At 43.5% G+C, this 15,490-nt stretch overlaps 1 protein-coding gene across 1 annotated transcript in view; it reads right to left on the bottom strand.

Moving 5' to 3' along the window:
- CEMIP (cell migration inducing protein, hyaluronan binding) overlaps positions 1 to 15,490 on the bottom strand; it is a 53,096-nt gene that overhangs the window by 5,067 nt on the left and 32,539 nt on the right. The window contains exons 14-24 of the mRNA XM_009704835.1: positions 13,972 to 14,041; positions 12,815 to 12,943; positions 12,016 to 12,101; positions 9,120 to 9,251; positions 7,097 to 7,132; positions 6,850 to 7,005; positions 5,144 to 5,324; positions 3,218 to 3,433; positions 2,086 to 2,297; positions 1,429 to 1,614; positions 509 to 713 (exon numbers count right to left, since the gene is read on the bottom strand). Coding sequence (XP_009703137.1) covers positions 509 to 713; positions 1,429 to 1,614; positions 2,086 to 2,297; positions 3,218 to 3,433; positions 5,144 to 5,324; positions 6,850 to 7,005; positions 7,097 to 7,132; positions 9,120 to 9,251; positions 12,016 to 12,101; positions 12,815 to 12,943; positions 13,972 to 14,041 — 1,609 coding nt within the window. The remainder of the gene's footprint in view (positions 1 to 508; positions 714 to 1,428; positions 1,615 to 2,085; positions 2,298 to 3,217; positions 3,434 to 5,143; positions 5,325 to 6,849; positions 7,006 to 7,096; positions 7,133 to 9,119; positions 9,252 to 12,015; positions 12,102 to 12,814; positions 12,944 to 13,971; positions 14,042 to 15,490) is intronic.

Genomic DNA, 15,490 nt, shown 5'->3' on the forward strand with positions numbered 1-15,490 from the left:
GATGAGTGATAAAACCAAAAAAACAGATCAATATCCCCCTCCCTCCCCCAGAACCAGACTGTCTCCTATAGAGACAGCATTATGCATTATATGAATGAGACACTCATCTACACAGTCCTCTCCCTGACACTGCTGTTCTTACAGCCTGGAGGAGCTGGAGACCAGGCAAGTGGCTCTCCAGAATCACATTCCCTGGACCAACTGGTCTTCCAGCTCATCACTTTTCACCCCGTGCTTTTAAGCACAGCACATCACAACAGAGCCCCAAAAGACTAAGTATCTAACTTCAACCAAAGTCTTGGGTGGTTCTGTCCTTCAAGGACCTATGTTGTCTGCACGTGCAAGAACCTGTTTCATATTATTTCATATACCTGAACCAGTTCAGAAAATTAGGCACAGGATACACTGAACCTCGTACAAAGTCTTTCTCTGTCTGTGGGCACAATATGTGCCAGAACTACAGATTTACACTGGCAATAATTCTGTGATAAGAAAATAACTACTTTACCAGTTGTGCACTAGAGAGCTTCTTAGGCATTGGCACTTCTACTATTGGTGTCTCGATGTACTTGGGATAGGCCATGGCTTCACAGTCGCTGATGCCAGCTGTCTTTGGGATTGCAGCTTTGATCCTTATTCGTTCACAGCCCTTGACAGAGCAGAAAGCAAATTTCTCCTTCTCGTTTTGAGCTTTGAGTTTCAGAAACAGCAGCCTGCAGGCAGGAGAGAAAAGCAAACAGCATCCTTGAGAGTTCTGTGCAAAAAATAACTAACTCCCAGTTTTGGTGGACTCCTTCCTAATGCTTTGAAATAATGTGCATTGCAAGCCCTCAGTGCCGATGTCTGCATTTTACAGTGCTCAACATACCACATGCAAATAAAAGGGGACATACATCTCAGAAATGGTTTGGGGAGGTCAGGGAACATAAGACAGACAAATTAGACGACACCTGAACTCCCTCTGAGCTCTATTTTATAATGATACACTTATGTAGAAATACATGTTTTGTATTCTAGGTTCTTTCTTTCTTTCTTTCCCATTATTTTATTTCTTTAAAAGAAAATAACAGGCTTTACACTCTTAGGTCGTGTGCATCCCTGTCGTGGTGTTTATAAATGGTTGCTGTTCAAAACAAAGAGGGTTTGGTGTGTCTCTAGTTCAGTTTCATGGTCTGCGCTTAGCTTTTGTCTTTTTTTTTTCTAATTTGTATTCACTTGGCAAAGTATTTTCCAGAGTAGTTGGCAGTGCAGCAGAAGCTATGAATGACTGGCAGCTGTGGGAGTCCCAGCAAAATTAAACACTGGTCACATTCCCAGAAAGACTTTCTGGTTTTGTTGTGATCTCTGCTCATGACATTAGCCAAACGGCTCACGATGTCAGCAGCTTTCCCAAAGCGGTGTCCAAATCGGCAAGGCCTGCTTCCTTACCCAGTGTCCTCATCCCAGTAGTAGTATCCTTTGCTAGGATATCTGTGCTCCAGTTTCTCCATTTCAGAGGTTCTGTAGAAGGTTCCAGTTTTGTACGTTTTCTTCAAGAGACGATTATGGATGTCTGAGAGAATGGAAAATGTCGTCCCTTTAGGATAGCAAAACCCTACTTGGATCCAGTCATTCCTAAAAAGAGCAAAGACCCATATTATAACAAGTCCACACATGACTGTTATTTTCCTGGGCATGCTAGAAGCCAAAATAAATAATTCACTCTGAAATGTAACTTAATTTTTTCCTGGCTGGTTAAAATTTTAATGGTTTGGGATGAATCAATGCAACATAAATTGGACATAATAACCATGGGTTAGTTAAGCAATGTGGGTCAGATCTGCTCCTGACTTCTACACCTGTGACTTCCATGCACCAGGAATGAATTAGCTCTAGGCTTCTAAAAATGAACCGCGTTATCTTGCAGGGCTTCCCAGGGGAGGAAACAGGAATCTGAGATGTCAAATGGAAAGACGGTGAACTCAATGGACTTCCTGGAACAAGCATGTTCATTCTGGAAGAGCTCATGAGGTGATGACCTCACCCATTAAAAATGTGCAGTTACATTATTGGGCTGGAATGTTGGAATTCAGTCAGATCACTCACTTGTTGAAGTTGATGAGCCATATGGCCAGCTCTTCAGGGGCTGTCTTGTCCCAGTGGATGGTGTAGCCTTTCCTCAGAGTTACAACTGGCTGATACTGCTGGTAATGACTGCTTTTGCTCAAAGCCCCTTCCAAGTAGAGTGGGTGATTATGGTAGTCATTTTTTATTATTTTCATCTTCAGGTTGGCTGGCTTGTAGGCTTGGATATATATCTAGATGAAAAAAAAGGGTTTAATGAACTACAGTAAAACATTAAATGTGCAGCTATGCAATAGACGTGAACTGGTACAAGGCCTGTGACTTCAGCAGTGACCTGTATGCCACACGCTTATCTTCAATTTCTTAGGCTTCCTTTTCAACAAAAAGTAAACTGTTTTCAGAAAAAAAAAAAAGAAGGATCATTTCCTCATCCACTGAATTGAAGAGTATGTGCCAGTCAAGACTTCAAACAGGCCTGCAGTAGGGCTGAAGTATTTCACAGCGTTAATGGCAACCCTCAGCAGTGGGACAGTATCTACCTCAGACATCTGACTTCTACTGAACAAGGGCCCTTCTGTCTGGATTTCAGAAGCATGAAAACCAGCTCAGTGGCTAGAAATTGGCTTTAGTGGCACTACACAGAAAAAAAACAACTAGCTGCAACACCCAAGACAAAACCAGGCGCTACTCATCAGAGGAAAGGGAGGACTCTTTCAAGGCAGCAGCACTCGGAGCTCGTGTGGCAGGAAGAATGGTTTGGTGGTTACAGAACAGGATGAAAGATCATGAGAGCTGAAGTATAATTTCGACTGGTCAGCACATTTCCCATAACTCTGTGGGCAACACTTCCCTCCATAAATCAAGGAAAAATAACTAGCCGACAGCCCATAGATTTATGAATATTAATCTGTTAATGCTCATGGAGCTCTTGGGAGATTTCAGGTAGAAGTTGTTACAGTTGTTAACAGTCAAGGCCAAAGTATCTGAAAATGTACGGCAGTATCCTCATGTTCAAATCCATCCATACAGACATGCAGCTTAATAAACCCTGAGCACCCTGAAGAAAATCCATTTCTAAAGGTTAAGCTTTACAGTGCCAAGACTCTTAAAATAAAATAAAGCAATGATGATACTGCAAGGTAAGCAGTTTTACCTGTGCAAAGTGTCCGCTGCAGATGGAACCTCTCCAGTCAGGCACGTCAATGCAGTCAGGATGCTTGATTAACCAGTTATCTTCTTTTATCAGGTATGAGCCTGGATATTCGGACACAGAACCATCTATGTCATGAAAAACAGATGTTTTATCACCATCCATATCCAGATCGTTGAACCAGGGTCCAGGTTCTCCAAAGAAGACCCTTGAGGTAATCTAAACAAAACAGTGAAACACATTTACATCTCCAGAAAGGAATTAATCACTTACAGTACAGAGCAAAGGGTGGCTATGGTCACTAAAGTGGCTCAAAGGACCCATTTTCTGAGTTTATTTGGCATTGGAAAGTAGCTTGGACAAGAAATAGTCTTGGGTCTGTGGGTCAACTTGTGCATGCAGAAATCTGTATATGCACTAACATCAGCATTCCTTAAATGGCTGCAGATTTTGGTTGCTCAGCTTGAGACACTGTAGGCTTCATGTTCAATGGCTCTGAGGCCCCGTGACTCCAGATGAAGTCTGGGGTTGCAGGTCCTCTGAGATAGCATTTATGTGGTAATTAAACTATGAGCTTCTGAAACTGAGCATCCAAAAATGGAAGCACCAAAGTTATTGGTTTTGTTAGTCAGCAGGAAGTGTCATTGGGTACAGGAATATTAGGATTGTCTCTCCTTTGCCTGCACACTGCCTCTTCATTAAGCCTGAAGTCAGTATAGAGCTGGGTCACACACTTAAAAGGTGTGTTTGGTTTGTCAGATGGAGCAGACACAGATTTTCCTGCTGAAAGGGGAAAGGCTAAAACAACCAGAATTTCAGCCTCAGCTGTGAGAAGGTTTGTTTTAAAATTCTGGAGGAAGGTTCAGGAGACAGGGCAATTTCAGTAAAGCCACTTCACTCATTGTCTGCTAATGTATTTTTAAGGTTCCAAAGCCACATAGTCACACTGATGCTGGGAACAACCAGCGACATCCCCTGGGAAATGGCTGCTCAGACAACTTTGAACTGATATTTTTATCCAGCATAAATAAATGTCATGTCACCAGCCTGCCTGGTGCAATGTGAGAGAGTGAACGACTAACACTTTTAGGGGAATTTTACGTTTCCCATCCCATTTGGCACAAGGATCCCTAGTCAGCACTTTTCCTGACATGTGAGCAGGTCTGCTAATTTTTTGAAAGTTAAGCAACCCAAATCATTTCAACCCCAACCACTTTATTTATTTATTTGTTTGTAATGTTTGGCAGTTGGATTTAGCAGCTGCTAGGGGTGAACCTCAGCAAACCAGTTAGCACACATTTGTGCAAGCAAATACAAAAATAACTCAAAAGCACGGACCAGGATCGGTTCAGACCAGCACCCAGAAGTTCATACTGTAATTCAAAGTTTGGCAGACCCTTTTTTGGCTGAATCCTGCTCTCATTTGTGTCTGCAGACCTGGAGTCCATGGAACTGCCCTGGTATGCAGGGCTGCAGAATTACCCAGCATCGGCTCAGTTTCACTGGCCGTTTCCCAAAATCAGTATTTTCTGCTTCTAGGTGAGCTATACCTTCCACAGCAGACTTCCCTCTGTTGCTGCTTTAATATTATACTGCTGTTGAAAATAAGGGGGCAGACTCTTCTCCCTATTTCAACAGTTTCTGAGACACACAGAAATTGAAATGATTTCCACTTCAATGTCACTATTTTTTTGAAACGGATGCCTGCTTCTGGGTTGCTGCAAACCCATCAGAAAATTGGATTTTCTTGTGATTTCTCCCATCCAATTTTCTCTTTCTTAGCTGCTGCCCTCTTTGTTAAACTTCTGGCAACTTCAGGGCAACCTCCTGAAGATCTCATGTTTTCTCCTAAAGGCTGCTACACCCTTTTTGCCCACAATCTTATTTCCAAGCCACCTGGGAAAGGCCTTTCTGAGAAGGATAACTCACAGGGACATCTTCAAAATGGATGTCGGTGACATTGTTGTTGGGGCAGCTCTGCCAGGCGTTATTGAGCCGGAAGGCCAGGGCACTGGTGTGCCGGCCATCCAGGGCAGCGAATTTACGGAAAGTGCAGTTCTGGACGTTGATCGGTCCATCGTAGAACTGAATCCCTCGAATGGGAAAATCCCTAAAACACATTTGGAGGAGACAGAGAGACTTGGTCATGACACATTAGCATGAGGATGAGAATGTATTCTAGACATGTACAATCCCGCAGCACTTGTTTCTCAGTTGCTTTCATTTTTCACAGCCCTTAAGATGACTCCTGAGCTCATGTTTTGGAAGAGAAGGGATTTCCCTCCTTTTTAGGTCTGTGAAGTCCTCTTATGCTTGCAAGTTCAGCTCAGTTCTGTCGTGTCTGAACAGATCATCTTTATTTGGTCTGTGCTCCTCAAGGGAAGCAATGCCAAAGCATTGACCTAAAAATGAGTAAGTTCATGTTTGCCATCAGAAATGAGTTCTGCAGCAGTGAAACCTGAAACTCATCAAAGCTGTGCAGACTCCTTGGACTGAGTAATGGCAGAGTTAAAAGAAGTCCCACCATATCTTTCAAAGGAACTTGGAGAGAAACAGTGCAACTGAACTGCAATAAAAAATGGATTTGAAAACAAGGAAAGGTCTTACGATCTATAGGGTTGAAAAGAGGTGAAGGGCAGACTAATGAGCCTTTATTAACAGCCTTTTCTGGTATCATCTGCAACGTAAAGAAGACACCGTTTTTCACACTAGTTAAGTGAACAAGATGCTTAAACTCCTTAAGAGGCTAGGATAAGATGTTTCAGATTTCACTTATGATAAATAAATTTGATCCCTTCCTCATATGAATAGTTTCCCTTAGACAAGGCTTGCCTGCTCCTGTTCACTCGTTCTGTCCCTCTGAGTTTCTGCACGCAACACCCAAGATGAGATATGCCCACATATGTATACATAAAGGATCTTAGGAGAGTCATAGCAGATTGGGTTTTCATTATTACTGTAATTAATAATAAGCCTCCTGTGTTGCTACCTAAAAGCCAAGTTGAGGTGTATAATATGGCAGAAAAAAAATCAGCTGAGCTGTTTGTTCACTGTAAGGCTACTGTTAGGATAACTATGGTTTTAAGAATAACAATAAAACATTATTGCACTTGCAAACCAATCTGTAGAACTAAAGTCTAAGAAGAGGCCACACACGAAGTTCACTGGCCATTTCTAAACTATTTAACAAAGGCATCAAATTCCTGTAGCACAGCAGCAATAGTAGCAGCTCTGAGGACATCTATGACCACATCTGGGCCAGTCCAACACCAGGGAAGGGCTTCTACGAGCTTTCCTGGTAGCTGACCTGCATGGAGACTGCCACATTGCTCAACCACTGCTGACCACATATACAGAAGTGCTCAGATAGCACACAGTCCTTTTGCTGTCTTCTCAGCCCTGTTTGCAGAGGGGAAGGGGAAGGAAAGAGGACTTTGATGCTGTCTTGGCAGCCTGTGAGTATGTACCTGCCAGCAGCAGCTGCACAGGGAGGACTTTGGGATCGGGAGACATGAAACCAAATCCTTTCTGTGTAATGGTTATCAAACTGAACAGGACTGAAGAAACCACACTGGGCTGGAGTTTGCACTGAGAGTGGGAACAGTGAATGCTTTGATGTGCTAGGCTGAACTTACGGGCCGATGGGCAGGGTCCTTCCTCTGTGATCCAGACCTCCAGGTCCCCAGATCTCATTGTCTATTGTCTCTGTGCCCAGGTTTCCACTCTCACCGACAAACAGGCTGTTCTTGATTTCTTGCTTTGAGCCGTCATCATGAGGGAAGGTGCCACCACTAGGAGGGAAGGGCTGGAGGTGAGGGGGCTGCTCACACCCGTCCCCACCAGCTGCGCCCTGGGCCCCAGCACAACCTGTGCCATGCTTACCTGGCCAAGGTCAGGCCAATGCCGTTGTCAGCAAACCTGCAAAGAGAAGAGAGATGCTTCAGAAGAGGTTTGCTTTTACTTTGTTTTATCATGTTGAACTAAAGTAACCAAATCAATGAGGTGGAGGGCAGCAGGGCTTAATTACTGAACAGTGCTCATGGAGAGCTCAGGCTTTTCCAGGTTTGTTCCCTGTCCGGTTTGGGAAGATCTCTTTTGGCACATCTGGCAGTATATGCAGATCACATGAAGCAGCAGACATGCACTTGATTGCTCCAAGCTGAGGTCAAGCCAGTGATTACTGGGCATAGTTTACTTGTCTGAGAAAGCTTTTTCTCCTGTGTCCACTGACCACACTTTTTTTACTGTTAGGTAAAAAGATCACGCTTATCTCTCACTCTGACTAGCTTTTATTATTTCATAGTGCTTTGTCTTACGCAGACCTCTGTGCTCCCCTGTGTTCATGTATCCACTGCTTCCATAAAATAGCTTTACAAGGGGAACTGTTATAAAAACAGAGAAGCTTGGCTTCTCTTTCATCAACAGGAAGATAGAGAACAGCTCTTCTTCTTAAAAAAAAAAAAAAAAAAAAGAAAGATGATTAAAATGTCTTTCCATTTTGCTGAAATTCCAAAGCTTTTAGATGAGATAAAACACAACTGTTGGTCCATGACTCCTGCTTATAGGGAGGCTACAATTAGTATGATAGTTTGGGTTAGTCTCGATGGTATCCTCACATCGGTGTCACCCTTAGCTCTGCCACTGAGCTCCGCAAAAACACCCGTGGAGATCCCACAGCAGAGTAAACCCCAGCTCTGCCCGCCTCTGCCTGTAGGTGGCAGCCCCTTCAACGCCATCGCCTCCCCTCGCTCCCCCCAGCCCCGTAAGCGCACACCGTAGTTTATATACTGCATGCCACATTAACGTCGGTTTTGTTAATGCAACACATAAGTCTTTTTGCAGCAGTGGAAATGGAAATTACTGTGGCTATAAAGACAATTACAGTTTGACGGCTGCTTCCTCGAATTCATATACACTCCTAGGTTTGCTGCTGGAAACTGATGAAGTACTCGGTCTTTTAGCAACCGCCACCCGCTGCATTTGCTCTGTAAGAAACGCAAATGTCTCAATGACATGAGTGTGATCTGTGAAGACAGCACTTGCTGGCCATGGAGTGCCCTAGGTATTTCTGGTTCGCGATTTCCTAAGAAGCACGAATGTTGTTACTCAAAATTACGTTTCTGACTGTTCTGCTACAGTCCCGTTGTTGCCAACCTGACTGGTCGCTAAAGTCAGCTTATACCCATGGTTGCTGTAAGAGGTTTGGGTCACTTGAAGGTAAGGCAGCTCTGGGCAGGAACTGGACACCAGATAATGGCATGACAGCTATTCCTACTAGGCTTATCACAATATGCCTTGTAAAGTAGCTTTTTCCTTTTTGTCCTCCTTCTTCAGTGAGGTTGATATCAAGAGCCTGGCTCAGCAAAAGGAACTGTAGAAGATCATCTGTTTTCAAGTGCAAAACAAATATCTGTTCTGACCAGTGCAGGAAACGGCCTTCAAAGAGCCAACACGCTCTTGCCCAGTCTCTCTCCCTTGCTGCCGTGATGCATAGTTTTATGTCTGCTTCATCAGTACTCGCTTATTCAGCATAACAGTGAACCACATAAAGCTGATCTGTGACCAGGCTTAGCCAGGGAAGGTGGTGGATTTTACTGCTTTCTTTTCAAAGCACCTCATTTTCCGTGTAAAAATTTAGTTTATTTTTAGTTATTTGCATCTGTGTGTATGTGACCATTTTTGAATGCTGGTCAGAATCACACAGAGAAATAATCTGAAGGATCTTCAGTTCAGACAAAGCAGGTTTTGGTTGTGTAAAATAATGCCTGTGTTTACTTAACGTTTCATCTTTATTTCAGTCTTGGCCATACGAAAGGTGCAAAGCAATATAAATAGTCTGAACCACAGCTATGCTCGCCATAAACACCAGGCTGAACTCTGAGAGTTGAAATAAGGCAAAACTCACTGGCAGTTGTCCAGCCACACATCTCCACCCCGCAACCAGGCCCCGTGATCCTGATTCTTGTAGGCAATAAAGCGCTCAATTATTGCAGGTTCTCTGGGCTTCAAAGGATCAGCGTCTTTGTGTGGGCTGTATCTGTAACCAGAAGGAGAGAAGAAGGGTTGGCGAGGGAAGGCAGCCTTGCACGGTGCACGGCCCTGCTAAACATCTGGTTTCTGCTAACTCAGGAACAGCTTTGGGACAACAGTCCATCCAAGTGGTGTGTCTAGTCAAGCAGTGATGGCCAGACCCAACTGCCAAGGGAAGGACAGTCCAGGCGAGGCAGTTGTAAAGACCTGCTCCAAGTTTCCTTTCACCTTTCCATTATTGTATTGCTGATATATTGCTGAAAGCATGGAAAGTTTATTATTGCTCCCAAAAGCCTGAGGTATTTTTTAATCCCTTACTGTTATCCTTTAGCATATTCCTGTTATTTAGATAAATATCCTTTTGTTTTCCCTTTTGAGCATTCTTATCTCCTAACCTTGGCTATACTGTGGCAATAAGTACCGCTGCCAAATTTTCCTTGCTGTGGAAAGGAATTAAAACATCTTGGAGAGGGGCTGAGAGTATGTCCTTCACTATTCCCACTATACATTACTCAGGACACACATACAAGATTTATTAACTCTGAAGTTCTCAAGTATGATGAAACATTGGCCTGATGTAGGAAAAAAGCAGACACAAGTGGAAACTGCAGCAATATGTGCCCTCAGCTGCTGTCTGTCAGCCACCACTCAGGCCCCAGAATCTGAGCAAGGATCTGGCTTGCTACAGTGATGCTGAGCTTGGCTGTCATTCACCTGATCCTGAGGCACAGCTCTCCCTTTTGTTACTGAAGGAGCATCTTCCATCATACTACACAGCTTAGAAAACCTGACAGATGAGTATCCAACTGAGTGCCAGCAATGGATGGTCCAGAGATTAAAATTCATGCCTCACCAATGGGTAGTGAGGCCAAGCTGTCAAATCGCTAACAGATACTCAATAGCACTTTGCTTTGCTTAATAAGCCATCATATCAATCTAAAACTGAGCATTAGGCTGATAGGGTTCCAGTAAATGAATATGGCTTTGGCAGCTTCATCACGGTGAATTTGCTTTTAGAGAGAGATTTAGTATGAGCCCTTGTGAATTCCCCAGACATTGTTGAATACAGTTTCATTCACGTCCATGTATAAGTGGAGGAACACTACAGCGAACAGAATTTGACTTGGACATTTAATGCTGTAACTGAATACGGAGTAGACTCTCCAACTCTGTAATTGTCCAGCCTACCTCGAAGTTTGCCCCAGCCAGTCCAGCTATAATAATTTATTCAGTTTTTGAGTCTTGACAGATGAAAAGTGGAAAACGGTATAAATAATCTGAGCTGCAGCCCGTACTGGTGGGTAGTTCCCGAGCATAAACATGACTGCATTATGAATTGCTTGGCTTCCAGGGGTCATTCCTGCCCTTGTATGGCAAGGGACAAACTGCTTTTTGTAATCACTTACTGTGCCTGAGGCAGCAGGCAGTTTCCCAAGGCACATGTTCAGCTATATGGAAAAGTAACATCAGGCTCCCAAGAGAATTTGGAGGTACTTGCAGAGCAGGATACTCTTAATAAGTTGGTTTTTTTTAGCAGCTACTTTTATCATTGAATTAATCACTTAAATGAATTGAACATTAAAATAATGTAAATAATATTCACTTTTGAATATCTTTTAGCATCAGCTGCTAGGCAGTGCACTGGGGTGGTGTGGATCACCAGATAATCGATATCTGAGCTGCTGGCTGGGCTCCCTTGAGGAGGAGGACCGATCCCACTCCTGCAGTGCTTGCCCAGTGCGTCACTACAGCAATGTTGGTAACGCACACCTCAGAGATAGAAAGGAGGAAAGGAAAAAATTGTCATTCTCCCCTGCTGAGCAGAGGTTTTCAGCAGGTTTCTCTTCCCTACATGGTTTCTTCTGTCAAGAAGCCCAGTTGTGGAGGAATGTAGGTTGGGTGCAACTGGAGGCAATTGGTCTGTCAGGGAAGAAAACTATGAAACTTGAGAATATTTAAGTCCTTTTCTCTCTCTGGGGTTGGTAACTAAATTAAGAGCCAAACACAACCTCAATGAGATAAAAGGGTGCAAGTATGGACCTTATGCTGTTACACTTTGCCTACAAGAAGCCCTATGCTTACATCAGCCTCCTTGCTGCGTGGGGATTCTCAGAAGCCACCAGACCATGGTAGGTCTGCTGATACGATACTCTCTATAGAGAGGTTTCCAGTATTTCTAAATTACTCCATTATGCCACACAGAAGCTGTGCACAGCAGCAGGGATGAAGGGTCGCTCTGTGTATTTAATTGTAATTATTATGGCAGCGTCAGATTTGGAACTAGACAGAAATTTGAAATCAAAGTGTGAGCTCCATCACATAAGCACTCCCTGTTCAAGCAGGTCCTAAAAGAATTATGAAAATCAACAGCATTCCTAGGAAATACTTTAATTTCTTATTCCTGGGAAACTCTTGCAGCAGGTCTTGCCCAGCGGGGCTGTTGACCAGACAGCATTTAATTTTCTTGCTTATCTAAATAAAAATAAAAGTCAATGGAACACCCTAGAGCATATGAAACATTCATGTCAGCTCAGCTCAGAGTTAAAGAGCAAGGACAAAACCAGAAAGGTGTGGGTGCTGGGGATCCCTTAGGAAGGGGAATGGAGAAGATGAAGTTAGAAAGTGGTAAATCAAAGTGAAGACCTTCCCTCAATAAAAGTCATCCCAAAGGGATTGCAATGATTTTTGTCAGCTTCCTTGGGGGCAATTTCATAGCTTTCAGTCAGTGCTATGGGGAAGTCTTTTCCAAACCAAACTGCGTGAAACTTTACCTCCCAGAAATCAGTGTCAGGATAGGTCTTTTGTCCTTGGCAGAGGCTGGAGTGGTTTTAACGCCATTATCGATGATCATTCCAGCCTAAAGGAAAAGAGAAATGCAGTATAAAATTACGGTATATTTATATATTCTACAGCTCTTCCCATCTCCAGGTTCTACCTCCAGTTGTTCTAAGCCAAAGTCACTTGCATGATCCTAATAACTGCTTCTGTTAATAGCATATGAAACAGAGGGCTGCCAGGACTATCCGGAGTTGCATATACCCTCCAAAATTGCCACAAATTTGCAGAAACTGCACCTCCCTTGCAAATGCATGTATGCCCATACACATAAACACGCTGCTGCAGTCCAAAGCACTCAGTAACACACAGCCCTACAACACAGCATGCTAAGGGTAAATAAGTAAAGAGAAGGCGATTAGACACAGCAGCTCGTTTTTATCCCTCTAGAAGCTGCTCGGTTAATTGCGAACATTGGCGGTTGCGGTCTATAATTAGACAAGCTGCCAAGAGATGCTCCTGGAGGCACTATTTTAGGAGTGCAGAAGCAGAGAAGCAGCCTGAGCAGAGGGAAAAGCCTCTCGAAAGCCCACGAGCCACGTGAAGCGCGTGCTGGATGACTCTGAGAGCTCCCACGCCAGCACGCAAGCTGCTTTATCTGCAGACACAAACAAGCTTGCAGTAATTTTTAGTGAAACAGAAAGCACGAGCATTAATAGCTTGCAGACCCAAAGAGCTGGAGCAAGAAGATGGTGTTTTTTTCAAGGGCAGCGTTCCCGTTGCGTGCAGACTCACCCGGTAGTTGGAATGCGCGCGGTTGTTGGAGAATTTCCCCATCGGCATGTGCTCCGAGTAGCCAGGGGAATACATGCCCGCTGAGGGCCCCGTTGGCACGTGGTGCAGAACAAACCAAAAGCCTGTTTCCTGAGAAAGAGAACGGACATCTGAAACTTTGCTTGAACTTCTTTGCTGGTCTATATTAGCCCAAGGATTTATCAGTAAAGCCACAAGATGTGAGCCAGAAGATTTCAGGACAAATCACAGCTAGCAGCATTGACCTGTATAACTATATGCAGCAAAAAGTTTAACACACACACACACACATTCACACTGACACTCACGCATCTTCAAGGTGCCTTAATTTAAGCTTTGACATCTATATTGAAGCTATAAGCCAGACTTTCGGAATCCGTAACACACACACACACATACACTGATGTCCTCCTGTCACTGCATGTGTGGATCTTAAAAATCGGGTAATTTTTATTTAGTCGTTTAAAAATATATGTAGGAGCCTGAATCTAGGTACTCAGATTTGGAAGCTTTGGAAAGCTATAAGCGAGACTTTCGGAATCCGTAACACACACACATACACTGATGTCCTCCTGTCACTGCATGTGTGGATCTTAAAAATCGGGTAATTTTTATTTAGTCGTTTAAAAATATATGTAGGAGCCTGAATCTAGGTACTCAGATTTGGAAGCTTTGGAAAGATCACCTCTCTTTGTTTAAGACTTGGTTTGCTTGTTTATTTGTCTAGTAGGAAAACAAAGGCTCCTGATGTGACCAAGAATTCCTATGGAATTAGCATTAGTGCTGATTGAAATTTCAGAGCACCATTACTGTACTGCAATCAACAGAATTGTTGCCAAAGACTTCCCTGGGACTCCACAGTCACATTTATTTAATTTATTCAGGCTGCACACTGTGCAAAGGCTGGGAGTTTTTGTTAAAGCCATCCAGTTCTAGAAACAGCAAGTGACAAGAAGCGTGGAACAAAAGGAAAAGCATTATTTTTTTATTGGCGGCACTAGCCACATTCATATATGTCTCGATTGAGCAGTTTCAAAAATGTCTGTGTAACAGAAGGAGATTTTATTCCAGCAAGAGCCTCAGTCTTGCAGGGCTGTAACCAGTCTGAGTTGTTACCAAATAAGAACTTCTGCACTCACTTCAGATCCTGCAGCTGCACAGTTTATAAGGTTGTTGTGTGGGTTGGCTATCCAGAAGGTGGATACGGCACTGTGGGTTAGGAAAACAAAGAATAACATGAAAATGACACTTTGAGCACACACCAGATCAACTGCCCCCAGTAAAGGCATGGCCGATAACTCCCCAGATAAGGGGTCCTGCCTAGGAGGCAAAGGGAATGTTTTATTTTCTTTCTTTTCTCATACCACATGTGTCCTCTGCGGTTTGACAGAAAGCATGGCCTTATCTTTTAAAACCCCGAGTATTAAACAAGGAATTTCAACTGCAATTCCAAGCCTGCTATGAAGCTGTCAGATGTCAATCATGTTTTATGATAAGGTAAATATGTTGTTGCACAAGTCACAGAAAAGAACTTTGCCCCCAAATAAACCGTCAGGTTCATTAGAGACTTGTTTAATCAAGGGACCCAACGAATTGCCTCTTAAATGCTTTCTAAGTGCACCCCAGTACCTGCCTTTTCCAAGAGCTGCTGGGATTCATTATTTGCTCCCACCCCGCTATGCATTTCTTTTGGGACAAAAGGACTCCATTTGTCTAATGCACATAAAAGACTCTTAATTGAAAGATTCCTATCAAAGAGGAAAGATTAATCCATCACTGTCCATCCTGTGACATACAGCATTCATTAACCAACAGGCACATGAACTTTGGGAGGAAAACATCCAGCACTTACAACTAGCAGACAGGCTTCCTAAATTTGCTGGGTGAGATTTGCCCTCCTCTGGGGAATGAACCTACGGAACCCTTATGTCTATTTCAATCTTGCTATGAAGGACTTCATGGGGGCTTTACGCCAACTGATTTTGCTGGCCTAAGATGAAGTTCCATTTGTGCGACTTTGTCATGAAAACATAGCAAAATTTTTCTATTTTGGGCACAGGACTGGCCTAGAAAGAAACAATTTGAGATTATTTATAGACTACCTCCTGCTGCGTAGGCAAGGGCAAGGAAGTTATAGTTCCACAGTGACCTGTATTTCAGCCCGACCCTGTTCCTCAGAGCCATGCGGATTGGGTAGGTTACTGTGTCATTTGGCACAATCCTATTGTCTTAATTTCTGGCAGCAGCTGCCTGCCTGCCTCTTCCAAGCCAACGGAGCCACAGCCGGTGCTCATCCCTCGTCTCTGCACTGGGTCCCTTGGCTGCTACCCCAGGAGCAGTGTTAGCGTACTCATGCACTTGCAGGGTGGGTGAGCCCAGTGCAAAACAAGCTATTTTTCCTATCAGACCTTGAATTCTTTTATAAAGGAAGACAAGGTAGATCAACGTACTGTAGGACTTTTTCATTAGACCTCCGCCTATCATTCCTAACGCTTTTTCATATAGCAGTCTTCAAAATGACACAAAATATGTTCTTCTATTAAATGGATTATCAGTGGAAAACTACCACAATGGCTGATTAACTCTCATTTTATGAATGGAGACATTAAGTGTAATTTATAAGCAAACACAGATGTGAAAAGAGCATTGTGTGAATTC

This window comes from Cariama cristata, unplaced genomic scaffold, assembly GCF_000690535.1.
Source record: "Cariama cristata isolate BGI_N322 unplaced genomic scaffold, ASM69053v1 scaffold2560, whole genome shotgun sequence".
Classification (NCBI taxonomy): Eukaryota; Metazoa; Chordata; class Aves; order Cariamiformes; family Cariamidae; genus Cariama; species Cariama cristata.